Source organism: Pempheris klunzingeri, chromosome 9 (assembly GCF_042242105.1).
Source record: "Pempheris klunzingeri isolate RE-2024b chromosome 9, fPemKlu1.hap1, whole genome shotgun sequence".
Classification (NCBI taxonomy): domain Eukaryota; kingdom Metazoa; phylum Chordata; class Actinopteri; order Acropomatiformes; family Pempheridae; genus Pempheris; species Pempheris klunzingeri.
The window spans coordinates 19,253,588-19,272,377 of NC_092020.1; the positions used below are offsets into that span (position 1 = coordinate 19,253,588).

General features: G+C 38.5%; 1 protein-coding gene across 1 annotated transcript in view; it reads right to left on the reverse strand.

The window, feature by feature from the left end:
* Positions 1-2,656: 2,656 nt before the first annotated feature.
* gfra4b (GDNF family receptor alpha 4b) overlaps positions 2,657-18,790 on the reverse strand; it is a 61,767-nt gene continuing 45,633 nt past the window's right edge. The window contains exons 2-8 of the mRNA XM_070836418.1: positions 13,399-13,674; positions 13,054-13,134; positions 10,388-10,733; positions 9,501-9,610; positions 8,624-8,758; positions 5,286-5,452; positions 2,657-2,800 (exon numbers count right to left, since the gene is read on the reverse strand). Coding sequence (XP_070692519.1) covers positions 2,657-2,800; positions 5,286-5,452; positions 8,624-8,758; positions 9,501-9,610; positions 10,388-10,733; positions 13,054-13,134; positions 13,399-13,674 — 1,259 coding nt within the window. The remainder of the gene's footprint in view (positions 2,801-5,285; positions 5,453-8,623; positions 8,759-9,500; positions 9,611-10,387; positions 10,734-13,053; positions 13,135-13,398; positions 13,675-18,790) is intronic.

The following is an 18,790-nucleotide window of genomic DNA, read 5'->3' on the forward strand; positions in this document are numbered from 1 at the left end:
TTGTCAACTGTTGTGTAATACTTTGAATGCTAACAGGCATAAAGAATAAATCCAACATGATATTTGACTAATTTCATTACATTTTCCCATGTTTTGGTAACAACATGAGAACATTTTTCACTTCCAAAAATAAAGTGTAGTTATGGTTTAAAATAACTCCTCTGTATTTATTAGCAACAAAGAATATAGTATATTTAATATTTAGGTGGCAGTATTTCAAAACAATTACCTGTTCAAAACTTTAAAAGCTATGTGTCTCATGTGTATGAAAAGTACTGAAAAGCTTATATGCTTTAAAACTTTCCCATCTGACATCAGATTTAACAACACCAACAGGAAGATGATTACATCATCCTGTGTCACAGTTAGGGGTTCAGTTCAGTATGCAAACTGACTTGATGTTAATTGTCTTTTTCCAGCAAACTAAATGCAAAATGACGATTTTTCGTGTCTGACCGTTATTTTCATCTCTTAATCTTTTTAAAATTATACTGGATTCTGTAAAAACTCTTGACAGTTTCCTAACTTAACAAGTACTGATGTCCGGGACACACCACCTTCCTGAGAAGCGCATGTGCATCACAGAAGCTGTTGGGGTTTTTATGTCGGCACTCATGTTGAACAGGTTAGAGCAGCCACACAACCTGCGTGTGGAGTGTAGCTTCAGCTGCCTGTGAATCTAGAGATTAGGCATGTTGCCTTATCTTTTTTTTTTTTCTTTTTTTTTTCTTTTAGCAAAATAGACTATGATAGAGAATTATCTATTAATAGTCATACTAACATCATATCAGCATCATTACACCTTTCACGGCAGTTCCAATATCTATACATATAGAATATGGCCGGCAGTGCTGCAGCAGTAACACCGTCTGTGTGGACACCACACGCGTGTGAGTCTTAGCATTTCAGTGAGGTAGCAGTCACGCACAGGTAGAGGTAAGTGGTGTGGCCCGACAGTTATTCCAATTAGCCTGTTATGTTATGAGACCTGTCTGAAACAACTTTTCAGACAGGTCTGGCACAATTGTGTTGGTAATTCTCGCCATTAATTCCAGTTATTCTTTTAGTCTTTGGCCTGCATTTGCAGCAGAGTGACGCGGTGCTAAAAATAGCAAAGGTTGTCAATAATAGATAAATGAAAAATCTAGCACTTACAGCACTTGAAAATTGTTTCTATTGGGCCTAAAGATCTTTATGTGAGGTCCAGAAAAGCAAGATCTAACTAAACTATCTCTGACATGAAGCAGCTGGTGAGCTTCTAGAGAGAGATCCGATAAGATCAGTTTTGAAAGAAGATCTTAGGTCACAAATGGCTGGATTATGCTTTAAATCCTGTTACAATCTCACTTCAAATAATGAGCTCCAGTGGATGTTATGTGAGAGTTGGTTTAGATAAACATGTACTCAGTTGTGTTGTGTCTCCCCAGAAGCCTCAACTGAGAACGTTCACTTTAACCACACCAAACAAAGCATTTGTCATTAAAAAGGAGTACTACTAATGTGTAAACATAATGATTTGAGAACTTGTATTTGCAGCACCTCTGGTCCTGTTCAGCATTCACTGGCACGTTCCTAGAACAGAAAATACTGAATCATTCATAACTGTCTAATCTCAAACAAACTCCGTACTGGTGTTGGCGCCACTCGGTAAGTCAAACCTGTCAGTTTCCTCTCTGGCACAAAAACTCAGACGCCCGTATAGCAGTGTTCATATACACAATGAGAAAGAAAAGTGTATTACGCTCACAAATGCACATACTACAGCAGCTACAGGTAAACAATTACTGCTTTTCAGATTGTTTCCTTTCAAGTCCTAGAACTTGTCTTTGCTGATAAAGACCAAGGATCCGTGTTTTCTTTTAACAGCCACTGTAGCTTTAGCAATAACAAAGAAAGTGGTGTGAGAGAGTTTTATGAAGAGCAACTGTCTTGATGGAGAGGACTATTATTGTGTCAAGGTTTATCTTATGTATTGCCACATCTATCCTAGATCGTGCTGCTGGACATGAAGGAATCAGGGCATTTGTCCAGGATGTCCGAGCGAAATGCAGCTCTGTGGTCTCTTCTTCTCTCCACTATTCCAGTATTGATCAGAAATAATAGTCCTCTTTCAGTCACTGGAGGAGAGTGGCATTAAAGCCCCATATACTCGAGCAGCTCTCCAATCACTTTGTGTGCTGAGCACAGGGTAGACACAAAGTTCACTGGTTTACTTAAACCATTTTCCCTTACAATATTTCAACTAAGAGCTTCTTTTGATAATACAAATCTTCACAGGTACTGACATAATTCATGTCTTTGCATTGTACATATCTGCGGTATATTTTCTAATAACTCTTGCAAATGGATACAGTTGAATAGCTGACAGCTGGGTTAGTCCACAAAAGCGGTACTCTTACTTCATTTCAGCTTGATTTGATCGCGACGACAATGTACAAATGTACAGACTGGCTTCTGTCTGCAGGAGTCTCCCGCACTCGCAGAGAGAACACTGGCAGGTGGAATAGGACCACGTAGACACAAAAATAGAAAAACAGAATCAATGTACATATTTAGATGGAGGAGTTATGCCACATGGTCCATTTTCCTCTGAACTGCGCTGGTCCTCCCATCTGCTTGGTATTAGGAGGGTCCTCAGCACGTGCTCCTGCAGTCTTTAACGTCCATTGTTGAGCAGATGAAGGAGCAGCAACGGAAGGCCGAAGGCAGCTTGAAGCATTAAGCTGGGAGGTGAGGCAGAGTTTGGGAGGCTATTGGATGGCAGGGTGGACTGGCCCACGAGCAGTTCATTTCCCAGTGCCTGGGAGGAGACAGAGATCAGTTTATGGCCACTCTCTTTTGGATAGTCCAATGCTGATGATCTGCTGACATTATAGTGGTACACAAACAGCCCTGTGAGTATCATTTCCCGTCATGGCTAGTGATTATCAATCTCAAGGTTCAATTTTAAAACAGGGCTATGGTCAAGAAAAGGGCTGAAGTTAGGTAAAGAGGTTAGGGCTAATTGAATCTCGAAATGCAGTCAACGGTCACAAGATCCCCAGACTACACAATATTTTTGCCTTCTGGTAGCTGCGTCACAATAAACGATCATAAAGTCCTAAATTCTTGCCATGCCTTGGGTGAGAAACATGATAAACTGCACATCAGACCACGGAACATAATTATATGTATGTAATTGTAATTACACTGTATATATGTAATTATGTTTTTATTAATTAAAGCAGTGTTTCCCCAATATGCTGTCAACAACAGTGCAGCCCTCAAATGTAGTTAACTCGCTATCTCTACTTAAAGCAGCCAGAGTTGAGGACAAGAGAGGATTATAAATCAAACACCCCCAGACATTAGCACTGTTTAGCAGTCTGTTATTTGTTGTTTGAAAGAGCAGTTGGCGGCAATGAGGGCTCCGTTCTTGCTACCTATCCATTATTATCTGCCCGTCCTATGTGCCGCATGTCTGTGTGTGCTGATAAACTGCGCCAACACACGTTGTCTGTCTGTGTGGTCCCAGTGTCTTCTATAAGTAGTTTCAACAAAGGACACCAGAGTTAAAGCAAAGCCTCTATATACCCACACAAACTCCATAATGCAAATAGGATTCACACACTGTACAGCTCATACAGTTCAGCACTGCACATAAACTCAAGAGTTCAAAATGGTCAAAAGTGTTTTAATCTAACAATATTAGATGAGAGTATTTCATTGTGTTTTATTGATTCTGTTGATGTATTCTACATTCTTCCTGTGTTAGCACATCGTACAATATGTTATATTCTACCTATTAAATAATCCATTTACTTTCTGTTTGTATCCTTCTGTAATAGCTTCATTGTCTGATGTAAGGAGGGAAGACAAACTACTCTCTGCATATGCAACTCTTACAATTTAAGGACATTAAATTATCTTGCATGGATTTGACAGATAGTTTTTACAGTCATGCAAATGAGAGGTATGTAATATAACAAATCATTTAGATTCCAGCAGACAGGCTAGACAGGCCATCATCTAATGACTACATTATGGTGCACTAGTGCATCATGCAGTGTTTATCCGAGTTCCTGGTTAATAGTTTAGTTTAGCCGCCAAGGTATCAGATTAAATTGATTACCTTTTGTAGTAGTTGCAGTAACTATGTTTTAAAGCACCTCTGACACAATCAGTAGGAAAAATTGCAAATCCATAAATTCACTAGAATGCAGGAAAACTGTCTAAAATGACAAATTTTCTGGGGAACAATACCAAGATATCCTGGTTAGTTTTGGTCTCCATCACTGACCATGATTATTTACTTGGCATTTTATTTATACATACTTTGAAATTGTGCATTTGCTTGCTGAACTTTGTAAACAAAGTGGGTAATGTCACAGAAGACCTGCTCTTAAATGCTCTAATGTTGTGGAACCATTCATTGTCAATTAGCAATGGAGGTGGGCTCTGTCTTTATCCCTCCAAACGGGAGGGTTGATGTGTGGGAGTCCAGCATGCATAAATTGGCATATCTTACTATTGCACCCACAGGCATAATTAAGTTGGAATAATAATAATAATAATATAAATATAATAATATATATAATAATGACCTGAGTCAGATGGTCAAATTGTTACAGGCTTCCTGAAAGGAAATAAAACATCATTCCTCATCTGCTTTGCCATGTTGGAGTTGTGCACAGAAAACACAATGTGATCCAATGAACCGCTGTCATGTAACATGTCGTTAAAGTTGTCAAACTAGGAAAGGGCAGAATTTGAAAATGGTAATGTTTTTGTTGTGAGGTGCTCCCATTCAGCACTTATTGTTGGGTCGCTCTATTAACTGGACATTGTGTAGTCTGATCTCAGCATTACTTATATTATTGTGGTCATTCCGACTGCTGCATTCAGATTTTCATAGTTAGCCTGAAAAAAAATCTTAATCAGCTTGACCTGATTTACATTTCAATGACACTGAAGTAAAATTAGAAGTATTAAAGCTATGATGTGTAGAATTTGAAAATTGACACCCCTAGGGGTAGTAACCTATCAGAAAAAGACACCATGGCGCACAACAGTGCACGCCACGCCTACTCCATACCCCGTGGATCCATTCAGGAACACTGAAAACGAATGGCTGAAAAAAACAGATTACACAAGTTTTCACTGGGATCCATCCATCCAAAACTATACTCATCACATAACTTTAATGTTTTAAAATGCTAATATCTTTAAAGCACTTCTGAACTTTACTGCTGGATGTAAGGCTGTGAGAAGCTGCTGAACACTGACCATGAAAGAAAACTGCACACCTGTGTTGGTATTATTGTATCCAGAATGTTCCTCATAGTTTCTATGGTTTCTGGTGGAGAAACGGTACTCCTGTTTTCCCTGCTGCTGTACCCGGGGCTGCTTGTACTGGTATGGCTGAGAGTTGGCTGCTGGTCAGATTCACTTCCAAACATCATGAGAGCATTATCTGAAACAGAAGCAGTTAAAAAAAAAAAAAGGAAATGAAAAGTTATCAGACTTCTGCTACTTGATCGTCTTTATTCTTTTCATCAAATTCCACTTGTGTCTTATTCAATCACGACAGATACGTCTGGTTCTGAATTGTAAATTTTGCATGAGAGCTTCTGCTGGGCCAGAGCTAGTTTTGGATTTGGTCAGCAGAGGCGAGTGAGAGGAAAAAAAAGAAAACAGAAAATACTCAGTATTCTCTTCAAGTATCCAAACTGCACCTGCCTCTCCACATCGACCTCATTAACTCGTAGACCATTTGCACCGGCCAAACAACTCTGAGACCTCTCTGTATCTTTTTTCTAGGCAGGGGGCCCGAGGAAAGGCTGGCCAAAGATTCACCTCGCCGCACACACCAAGCAAAGATGCTCATTGTGTGTACAAGTTCAGTGATAGATATACTCGCTGAGATCAGTAATAAGGACCATTAATTATTCACACCAGAGCAGAGGTCAGAAGAGAACTGGAAAGAATGTGTCAAGGTGAAAATTAGCATTAGCAAACCATGCAGAAGAACAGAAGACACAATAGATTAGAAGCCCCCCCTGTAATGAAATGATGGTATATGCTCACCTTTAATCCATATTATTATTTCCATGATTTCTGTAAAGTAATTTATTTACTACTGCTGTTCTTAAATTGCTCTGTTGACCTTCTCAAATCCGGTAATCAACATCTTTTCATAATGTAGCCCATACTACATCACATGCAGTGTTGAACACGTTGATTGAGTTTTTTGTTATATAGTCCTCTTTTAAAACATATGTTGATTTTAGCAGCGCCCATTTTTCTGCTGTCTGTAGTGTCATCATTGCAGCTGTCTGCACCATTCAGGTTTCAGGACATTTTCTTAGAGGCTCTAACATTATCGTCATGCATCAGTTTTAATCCTTAAATGCATACCTTGGGCCTGTACAGAACTTCAGCTTACACCCTATTTGATTGTATTCAATTATGCCCTTTACTCCCTGCAGTATTTTATATATTTATATTTGGCTTTGTGAATAACAATATTGGTACTTTGGTATTACTTTGGTCCAGATTGAAATATCTGAAAAACTGCTGGATGGATTGCTATACAGACATTCATGGTACCCAGATGATGTATCCTACTGACTTTTATGATCCCCCGACTGTTCCTCTAGTCCCGCCATGAGACTGACATTTGTTATTTTAAGTGAAATGTCCCAACAGCTGTTGGATGGATTTCCATGAAATTTGGTTCAGACATTCATAAGTCGTCCTCATGATGATTTGTTGTGGCTTTGGTGATCCCCCAGCGTTTCAGTTAGTGCAAACATAAAGTCAGTGGTTTAGTTTGTACAATACTTTGGTTTATGACCAAATACTTGAAGATCTAATGTCATTACCATCAGCCTCAACTTTGGCAGAGGCTGATGGGAATGACTAATAGACTAATATTAAGCATAGTCACTATTACAGTTGTTAAACATAAATATGCCAACAATGTAGTTGTGGTCATTGTTAATAATACATCCTGAATAATGTACAAGCAATATTATATTAATCAGTAGCTCCATATGTGTTCCATAAGTAAATGGTAACTAAAGACCTGAGATATGAAGGAATGTTTGTTAAAATACCAATACATTATAAAGGTTATAACAGAAAAATGAGTGTCCAAAATAATCAGCTGTCTCTGAAAGAAGTTTTGAAGAGTAAATTCTTTAACTTCTTTCCATCAATTGCTTTAAAAAAACAGTAGATCAGGTGTTTGAAGGAGATTTAATAAATATACAATTAGCGAACAATCACAGTGCCAGCTCACTTATAATTCACTAAGAAGTGACTGTCTGAACACCCAGGTGGAATTACCAAGGAAACAGCATGAAGGGGATGATTAATAACGAGAGAAAATGAAGTCATCGAGAAAATGGGAGAGAGAGAGACACAAAGAGAGACTGAGACAGAACATACCGATAATTCTACAAAAAGCTCAGCATCTGTGATTTAAATACATTTGATCTGCTGCTGTTAAAGCATGCTGGGAAACATCTGTCTCACTGAATCCCAACAGCTCTGTCCTGTCACTTCTTCTATCGTTGAACTTATTTATTTTGCTTTTCATATCAAGTCTGTTAGAGTGTCCCCTGTTGCAGGTTTTCAGTGCAAATTATTCTGATTAGGGAACGCTGCATTTGTGTTTCCGCTTCTTAATGAGATTACTCTGGCTGTACCAGCGGTGGAGTGAAAAGATATGAAACCATAGAAATCCAAACAAGCACCTGAGGCATTTGTGTAGAACAGTACAGCATTTGTTTGAGCTCTACAGTGATGGTGCGCTGCATTCACACTAAGACCAAAAGTGTCCATATGCCAGCGTGGACATCTATAGGTGGGATAGAACTGGGCTTAAAGGAATAGTTTGACATTTTTTACTGCCCCCACCCAAGACATAGTCCCATAACCTCCCATGAAAACACAACCTATCCTTTTTTTTTTACATTTTGGTTTGTGTGGAGGTTAAACATATTTGGCATATAATGTTAATTGGCAAGCTTAAGAGTTGCTGGTAAGCAGGTTTTGTGATTTATTTATTTATTTTTTTTTTACTTTTTCCAGTTTTTATGCTAAGCTAACCTAACCAGAAGCTTGATCTTCTTCTCTATCATCTAACTAAATAAGTATTTTGGAAAAATTATGTCAAACTAGAGTGTACAACACACATGCAACTTGTATTTGAATGCTGAAATTGGAAAATAATATCTGTTAGTTAGATAGACAGCTACAATCTGAGAAAGCTGTGGAATAATTTAGTGGAATTTTGATCCATAGCCAAACTGTTTATCTTTGCATGCTGATGAAGGTGTTTGTGTCTCCGGAGTCAAATAGAAACTGTATTTTACAGTACATTTTGAAATATTTTGTATCACTGCTGTGAGCCTGGTTTTCCTACAGAGACATTTGTTGAGTCATGACCAGAAACAGGAAAAACTAAAAACAATAAAATGCCTGAAGAAAACAAAAACATATCAGCGCTTTCCCTAAAACTGCACCACATCTTTTTAACAGGAATAGCAGTCAAATTTTTTTTACCCCCTAGCACCTCTACACAAACACAACCCTGAGTCAGTGCATTCAAGTAGATTATGGATTGAGTGACACTCACAGAGACAGATATTGTTGGTGAAGTATCCCAGGAAGTTATCACACTCTTCTCTCCGGCTCCCACTGGCTGAGCAGGAGCACCATGGAGCCACGCTGGATGTTGAGTTGTCGACATAGTTGGGAGTTATTGTGCTTCCTGTAAAGAAGACCACACCAGACTTCAATCATATTAAATATTTACTCTCCTTTGAGTTGTTACAGTGTATTACTACTGCTTTATTATCTGAAACATTAATGGACACTGCATTTCCTATACGCTGACCAGATGCACAGGGCTGATATTATTACAATATTATTGGTTAGACTGTGCACTGACTGAAGTGATACAGTAAAAAGATACTGAGAAATGCTCCAATTTTCTCTTTTTTGGGTCACAGAAGTCTCTGGCATTGAGATTTTTTCTCTGTGGATGTTTTTCCCCTTCAACATAGTGCATGTTGGATTTCAAGTGCTTTAATAAATACAAGACAAGAATGAAAATGCCAAGTGTGTGTTTGTGCTGAGGGGCACCATTTGAGGTTCTTGAAATGCATTAGGTTCTCTCTGCAGTTTGCAGAAAAGGCATAGCTGTTCTTTTTCTTTCTGTATCTTTTTTTTTATGCTTTTGTATCTTAAACCATGTTGACATTTTTTGTTTTAGTTTAGAATTATTAGTGTCATTTTATTCTCCCACTCAGTGATTAATTAACCCCCTGGCAAGGTTTCACTCATTCCTGCCTCTGTCGCTGCTTTTTCTCTTCCCTTCTCTAACGCAGCATATGGCATATACATTTTTTTTTCACATATTGTCTTTTCCTCATTTTTTAAAAAATTCACTTCATTTTTCCCTCTCCTTAATGTTTCTTTCATTCATTATTACCTCTTAGGTGTGCACGTACCTATGAGCCCTGTGTAGGCGAGGAGACAGGCTCCATAGTTCCCTTGCTTGCAGCCATTGGCAGAAGTTTCGGAGGGTTCGCAGTCGTATTGAAACTGTGCCAGGCGAGACCTACAGATGCGAGAGACACTGGTTGGCAAGACTGAGAACAGATCTTTGTATTGTTTAATTTAAAAAGTTTGCTGGTTCTTTTTTATACAACCTTTTTGCTATAACTTGGTCATTTAATTAAGTGTCCCCCTCTGACATAAAGAAATATTGTTGGCTGTGGTGAAGACTGAAAGCATTGGACTGTAATGCGAAAGTGATAGAAAGAGTAATATATTTCATCCCCCAGACCTGGGATCATTAGTAAAGCCCTCTGAGTGTAATGGGGCTGTGAAAAATAATGGCCATGACCAGAGATAGCAATGAGCGATAACTCTGATCCATCTGGCTCTTTATCTGTGCTAAATATTTAATGTGTTATTCCAACAGGCTCTCTAGGGTGTTCTAACCAATGGTGGTAGAAAGCTTTAGGGTAAAACAGCGGGCCATTTTGTTGATTGAATGGCTGTTTATTTGGTTTCAAACAGCCATAATACTGAACAGCACTGGCCCAAATATGAATGGTGAGTATTTCTAAAATCTGTATCCAAGGAATACTTGAATAAACTGGGAATGACGAAAGACTGGCTATGCTGATTTGGTATACTTTAAGAAAAGATGTGAATCATAAAGCAAACCAGAATTGAGGATTATGATCATATTATAGCTGTATGTTATTGTATCCATAGGAGACCATGGCTAAGTGAGAGATAACTTTAATATCTGTTAGAGACACGAGAGGAAGACTTGACACTGAAATAAATGGGAACCAATTAAAAGCTTCCATTTCTCTGCACCAACCTGCACACGTAGTCAGCATTGCAGATCCTCATCTGTGTAATGCAGTTGGGTTTTTCCACGCTTTCATAAGAGCAACTTGGTACAATGGTCTGCCTTCGACGCTCTGCGCACGCCGTGTCCGTACAGGGGCAGAAGAGCAGTTCGTGCGTGTAGTCGGCAGGGACACGGTCAAAGAACCTGCGCAGAGCCTTGTTGCATTTAGGCCGGTTGCACAGGCCCGACTTGGCAGTGGGTTTGATACAAGCTGAGACATATTCTGTGCGGAGCTTCTGGCACAAGTCGTCCACATTGCAAGCCTTGGCTGCATCCAGGCAGCGATTCACAGTTGTCATGCCAACATCAGAGTCTGCGGATGGAAGTAAGGTCAAAGACAAGCATAGATATGAGTAGAGGAATGATAGCAATAGAGCAAAACAGAGTTTGTGTATAACAATAACGATAACAATATTTCTATATGGGTAAGAGCACATGTGAACTGTGGTATGTACTCTATTGAACATGCCGATATAAATCAGAAACTGAGGTTGGTAGTTTTGAATTAAAGCTAAACTTCAAGGTGGAAGTGTCTGTGAATAAACAATGGATGCTCATTTTCTAAGGACCAGAATAACAAAATGACTTGGGGCTATTCCTCAGAAGCCCAGTGGGCTTCTTAGCATTACTTTAATGTTAGCACCAGAACCAGATCCATGCCTTCCCATCCTGGTGATTGCAGACTGCATTTTAGTATTCAGTAGAGTGACGTCTGTTCACTGTCTGTTACAAATCCTCTTATCTGTAAAATGTGCTTCACTTCTATGAAACAATGGCCATTTCTCCATATGTCATTTCAAGGATTCTATAAGCACCCAATTGCACGTACTATGTGAAATAGTGCAGATGCACGAACAATCACAATTTGCTTTTATCAAACCTTAAAAATCAGATTGTAATTTAAGGGGGTTTCAATGTAATAGTAGTCTAAAAGCCTCTCAACAATGTCTGTCATACTTAAAAGTGTGTTGCTGCGGCTTGTGTCACTACTCACTGATTATGTGGGCTATTGTGCTTTGCATTGGATGGCAGAGATGTGACTTAATGATAGAATTGTCCACTAACATTACTGGCAGCTGTGTTATTAACAGAGTTCATCACATAAAGAGCTATTCAGTAAAAAGAAAATAATAGATGCTTATTTAAAGAGGATGCATTATGCAAAATGCACTTTTTATTTTCTTTTTAACACGTGTCCCTGGTATGTCTACAAACCCTCAAACTATTAGAAAAAACCATCCTCTCTCTTTTTCTCCGGCCTCATCTTTCAGTAAATTTGTGTAAGAATAATCTGTTTCGTTTTGGCCCCATTTGTGATGTCACATGCAGGTGACGCATATGATCTGTTGGTCATATGACCTTTTTCAGCCTTAGTATCTCGTTTGGCTAATGTGTTTCCCCTTCAGAGATGAGCTGATGTGGGAGTTGTTGGGCTGCTGAGGACCAATCCCAAACCCTAACCCCAACCCTAATCAGAGCGGACGGGACTTTCTGGAGGGGGCGCTTAAAGAGACAGGAGCTAAAATGGAGCCTTCAGAAAGAGGGCGAAAAGAGCACAGTATGAGAAAATATGAGGGTTTTTTTTATATTACAGCATTTAAACATGTTCTAGTAGGACCCAAGAATACAAGTATAAAACTTGAAAATGAGTTTATGTCTCCTTTAAATAAGGAAATATAATATAAAATATTTGATATTGAATTCTCTTTAGAATTCGATCTAAAGACAAGTGAAACCGGAGTCATACTTGTGTTATCTGTTATCTGCAACAACTTCCTGTGCTTCCTGTGCAATGAATTTATGAATGGGCATGTTTGGTGTGAAAGTGAACCCTGGTCCGCAGTGTGACAAAGTCTGAATGAACCTTTTGATTACATGTTGCCTGGGAATGAGCAATAGCTGACCCCTTTGAGCCGTTCGCTCTAGGAATGAGTCGTCAGTTTTCTCCAGCATGTTTTTAGTTTTGTAATGTTGGCAGGTGTTCTGGTCGGATTTTTAATGGATTTTTAGCCTTTCCATGCCTTTGACTTTAGATTGAAGCTCATGCAAGGAAACTTTCCAATGGGAGTCACTTTCAATATAACATGAACAACTAGTTGCTTTACCTCAATTTTAACCTCAACTAATGTTGCTTTACTTGCTTAAATGTTAGCGCTAGTCTTTCACATGATGAGCATGACAAAAATGCATATTTAGTCCATGTTGTTGTCATTCAATATTGGGTCTGTAATTTTTATATCCACAACATGAAATCTGCTTTTCAGAGCTCGGGCTGGTTTAATCAATTTTATGAGATTGCATTGTTACATGAGCCTGAGGCCATAAAAAACAATACCTGGATTAGCATACATTGACAGTCATGGATTATGTTATTTTAACTGAGTCTGGCAAATGAATAAGGTTGGCATCCAACAACTTGAAGATATCCTATCATTTTGGATGCTGGGATTGTGTTCAGATGAACGGCAGTACTAGACTATATGTTTCTCAAGAACAGAAAAGACCCCCATGTTCCCTGGGCGTGCTTCCAGCAAGCATTTTGTCGAGTCATATATTCATGCAAGAACAAAACATTTTCAAAGGGTATAATTGTACAAAATAAGGTGAAAGTTAATGAAGGTCATTGAACTTACCAGCTGTAATAGAGGCCAAGCGGACATAGTCGTAATCCCTCTGCACCGTCTCATAGGGATAACTCTCTACCAGGTTGAGTCCTAAGATAACAACAGGCACAGGGAGAAACATTTAACAATATGGAACATAAATAATTCTCATATTATTACTATCTCTTCTCCACTGAGGCTCCAATTGACTAAATAATAGTTTATACTCTGATTTAAGTCTGCCTATTATTCATGTCTCATCTGTTATTTTTAAGAAACCGGTTCTTGAGCATCTCTATGCAGTAAAACAAATATTTGTAAACTAAATAAAAGGTTTTTAGCAGTGTAGACTGCTGTTATCCATTAAGCACTGACCATGTATGATGGATTGATGAAGGCTCCAGTAGATGCTCAGGCAGTTCTTCTCCTTCTTCATGCCCCGTTTACACTGGCAGCCATGTAAGGGGCTGGACAGCAAGGCGGACACTGCATTGGCACACTGGCTCCTGGCACCGGGGCCCAGCTTCACGCTGCCATTGCCCGCCACACACTGACGCAAAGTCCGCAGACGGGGACTACAAGTCTCATCACTTGAGCATGAGTCTCCAGCCACCAAGCAGTCTCTGCCGGCCAGTATAACCTCTAACAGAGCTGTGAGAGGGAAAATCGGAACAGAACAGAGAGCAGAAAGATAAGGGGATTTGAGATGGCAGATGAGGTGTAAAGTTATAAGATGAGACAGACCATAAAGAATAAAGGAGAAGCAAGCTAAAAAGTCAGACTCAAATGTCAGGAATAAGAAGTTATTAAGCATTATGTTCAATATCATCATCATCAGTATTGTCACCAGAGGGTGAATTCTCATGACTTTGATGATCCATGATAATGTTTTATCAAGTGCCACCATGAGGTTGATATGTTGTGGTTTTCAGGTATCAACTTTCAACTTAAACTCATGAATTCACTGTAATGGATGACATGCTTTGTGACTGTACAGTTTGTCCAGCCTCCACCACTGGTTGGTGTTGGTGCAACATGATACAAGCCATTTTGTGTGTGCTGTTTGCTGCTTCAATGTGAATAGAACGACTTCAAGGTTGAATTTCTTGAAGTCGTCTTTCTTATGTCTCACAGTATCGAGTATAAGGGTTGAAATGGTGTATTTGTAATGCCTCCTGAATATGTATGTATTATGTACAGTTACTGTGTGAAACATCTTGAGCTGCAGGCTTATATTCATGGTAAAGCAGGCTCTCATTGATTCGCTGACGAACCTAGTCCAGAGTAGGTTTGACTCCTTTAGTTCTTCTGCATGAGTCAAGTCTATTCAGCCAGCCAGAGAATTTGATTAATACTTGTGTGTCATGTACCGAATCTACTGAGAAGAAGTGAAAGAGCTGCAGATATTTATCTGTTGCTGTGGTGAAAAGCCCATACAGTGTAATGTCTATTTATTGAACTCTATCTCAATGTGCCAACATAACAGCTAAGCTAGTGAAATGATATTGGGTTTTCTTTTGCATCGCTGGCCTCGAATGGCAGGACAAATATTTTGAGTGAGATGAACAGAAAAAATGTAATTTATGTCAAGTGTCTATATTAGCAGTGCAGGTATTTGTATGTCAAATCATGAGGGAAGACAAATCGAAATGCGCTATGGCTGTATTATATGATATTATGGCTCTTTGTTCTTATATCCTCCAAACAGCTGACATTTGAAGGCATATTAATCTGGAGTTCCTCAGCCACTGGACATTTTCTGTATTAAACCAAAACAGTGATCTTTCCCTAACATTAACCAAATGCTGTCAGTGTCTAAACATAATTATAAAAGAGTTTCATCATGGGGTAGTCACTACAGGTGGATATTGAGGGAACATTTTACTGATACGTTCAGTATCAACATTTTTGTGACTTACATGATACATTTTGCTATTTCAAAAACATAATTTCTATGAGCCGGGGTTGGGGTCATAAGAATTTCAAGGAACTTCACGTCCAAATGAAAATGAAATGATTAATTAATCACTATCACAGATCACTATTGCAACCAGTTGGGAAGCAGGTCTTTACAGTACACACATTAACATGAAGCATTAGGAGCTCTTACAAAAACATAATTAAGTGCATCAAGAAGTTGATCTCAGGTTTAAAAATACAGGCAATTAGCAGTATTAGCAGTAACTTTTTTACTTGATAGGTTTTTCCTCATAGAGCACATAAGCCTCCGAGAATACAGACCCTTGCTTGAGTTAATTGCGGTGGAGGTGGTGAATTTGTAAAAAGAGCTGTCACTCTTCTTTTGAGTCTTTCTTCTATTGCACTCTGCAGTTTTTTAAAATTATGCTGTTATTTAAAAAAAGAAAAAAAAAAAGAAAAGACGTTTTGTTTGTTTGTAGGCCTGCTCTCCATAATTGTTGTTTTGGTACATGGCATAATGTTGTAGGCCTCATGTGGATGTCCAATTAAGTTAGAAAACTACACGTTGGTATTGCTCAAGAATTGTCTCTGTAGAATTTGAAGTGTATGCATATATATTTTTAAGATTTGTGTTCTCAGGTTATTGAAAAACATACCCACAATAAGCCAAGAGGATCCCCTTACTCAAACACTGTAAATTCACACAACCCCTATCTTCTCTATGCTTAAAACAAAATTTTCTATTTATTGCTGCTTTCATCTGGTTACACTTTAGGCATCTTAGGGCAAAATGGTCTCAGCCATTGTTTTCATCTCCAAAACACACATGCATACACTAATAGAAATGAAGAAAATAATAAACCAACATATTTTTTGTTTTGTTAACACAGTTTAATCAGTTACATGAACTTTCAAAGCGTTAATCAAAACCCATAGGTGAATCGAGTCTCTCTCACATCAGGAGTTAGCCAACATGTGCTGAATAGAGGATGAGAGCTTGGATAAGTGCATCCAATACAGACATGTGGATGCTAGGGGGGGGAAAAACACCAATGTCCTGGAAGGCCAGATGGTCAATTGCAAATTCAAGGCAGAGATCCCAGGCCCTTCCTGCTATGAGTGTCAGTTTGTGCTGCCTGAGCAGAAGCTGGAATAGACACCATACATCATGAATGCAAATGAGCCGCTTGATTTGACATTTCCAATAAGCCTGTCTCAATGTACCAGTGGGTTTAGCCAATTAACCATGTCAGTAATCAATGTGTTCTGAGGCTCAGTTAAGTCCTCAGTTTCCCTGCCACATAAATCACAGGCAGATTGGCTGATCAGTTACCCTTGCGCACCGACTTAATGGTCCACTTCAGGAGAGATAAAATGGAAAATGAAACTTAATGAAGTCAGCTGGAATGTTACCCTCACTCCTATATACCTACAAAGCAGTGAGGCTGTGGAGGGAAATGGTAATGTATTGGTGCACTTAATGAGTATCACCTTTGTTTCAGTGCTCTTAAGATTTGTACATTACCTACATAGTTGCATTACAGCAAGTGGCTTCCACCAATGATGGTCGTCTGACAAAGGATGTTCGGCAATATGATACAAGCCATTTTGTGCGTTGTTTTTTCAGCTACTTCTGACTTCTAATTCAGTCTTTCAAATGTTAAAATGTATGCCAGTTTTAACAATGTATCAAATGATAATAAGAAAGTTATCAAAAAACAAACTTTTTCAAAAAATTACCACTTGAACATAGACCAGTGTGATAAGAACTGCGTAGCAGGGTCTTTATTTTCAGCCCATGATGTGAAAGGGATAGCTCGTGGTGATGAACTTAAATCTGAAGCTCCCCTCAGCTTTACAGAGCTTTAAAGTGAGGTTCAGCTCATTGTTTTGCTGTCAGGTCCACAATTTTGCTCAATCTGATCACTCATGCCATGTTTTCAGCTGCAGCAGGAAGTCGTTTTAAGAGAAAGAGGTCTGAAACTCCACTGTACACTGCCTGCTCAGCACCAAACAGCAGAAAGCGACTTGCTGGTGAACATAGTGGACCATTTTGCAGCTTAACAACCAGATATTTTCTTCATTAGGTGGTAGAGACCAAAATCAGAGATAAAATATCAGAATATTACAAGAATATTAGACTTACATTCATCAATTGGCCACAAACACGGCTCAAAATGAAGCTGAATGTGAAAATTAGCAACTGGTTATTGTCACACAACTTGCCATATTAATAGTTATTATTGAAGGTTTAAGTCAAATCAATCCTTTTTGCCTCTTTGCTTTTTTACGCTTCATACACTATTTGTGATAATCTTACTCTTATGGCAGCAATTCTTCAGCTGCTGCTTCTTTAAAAGCTTATTCAGCTGCTTCTAGGCCAACTCACAATATAAAAACCAACGCAGCAGGTGTTTTATTTAGCTGTGTCTGTTTTTTTTTGGTTGCAGGCCTTGTCAGGTTCAACAATTAATGCTGGTATTCATACATGTTGAAAATTTGTATTTAAAGTACATTTCAACACTACTGGTCTTTCTACAGTTAATTTTTTCTTTTACCAATTTATAAAGCAATATAAGCTGTAAAAGAAGCTTTAGTCAGACATTTATTTTCTTCCAAAACTACATACTTATTTGAAATGTTAACTTGAGCCAATGAGAGGGATATTTTTTTTTAGGAAAAGCATCCATCAAAAAGCATTAAAATGTAAAAGGTTAGAAGCAGCACACTGTAATAAAATCCAAGCGAATATTACATTTGGTCTTATTCTTTATTTATCTCTGGCTATCATATTACGTCTTTAAGCATAGCACTTTGCCTTTGAGAGAGAAGTGAAGTTCATCATTATTTGAAAATAATGTATGCACTTATGTATCCTATATACTGTGTTCTGTGCTTTTTCAGGGAAATTTCTAGCAGCTGAGGATTTACATTATTGGAATAAGTGAAAATAAATTGTTCAATCAGCATGTGGACAGTCGTTGCAAAGATGTATCCTGTATTTTTCTGTTATAAAGTGTTGCTGTCTTATACTCTGCATAAGACAACATTATTTGCTTTTATGGCACAAAATTAGCAATTTCAGACATCAAAGCAGAGGAGATTGAATTTGGCAAAATGAGACAGCAAAATATCCATCTACATTCAAAATAAAGCAGTGTCAGCTCCACTAATACTTCATGTGAGACATCAAACAAAGAGTAATTTAGCTTCAAAGTTTTGAAAAGAGAAGCATCCACACTCTCATTATGTGAGGTAACGTAAAGGTGGAATATATATCATTTTTTAGTTTCTTCTTCTTCAAAAAAAATCATCCATTCAGTTGATCCTCTTCCAGCAAGGTCTATTTTAAACCTTTACTGAAAGAAAATGCTGCCTGGGAGGTTTGCATGTAAATTATTTACTCAGAACTTCAGCTGTCGCAGTAACAGTCAGAGGTGCATACATTAAAGGATTTTGTTGGCAAAGAATGGACGTACGGCTATAGTCTGTCAGAAAAGACTGACCTTGATCATCACACACGCATGTCACCCAGTTATACAACAGTCCCTAAAGCAAAAGGCAGGAACTACCATCAAAAGCAGGTAAGACACAGGAACAGAGGGATGCTCCGGTGATGGAGCGATGACCAATAACAGGGGTAAACAACTCATAGCAGCAGCAGCATGAAGGGTAGGAAGTGAGGGTTTGTATTCTAAAAACTGCCACACTGACTGGTTTGATGACTGCAGAAGTTGGTTCAGTTGTGATCACCTCTCAACATGTACAAATTAGTCTAAATGGTATGCTTAAATGAATGAGTTAGATCGTCTATGACTGCTTTAATCCAGCAAGCTTTGTTACTTTA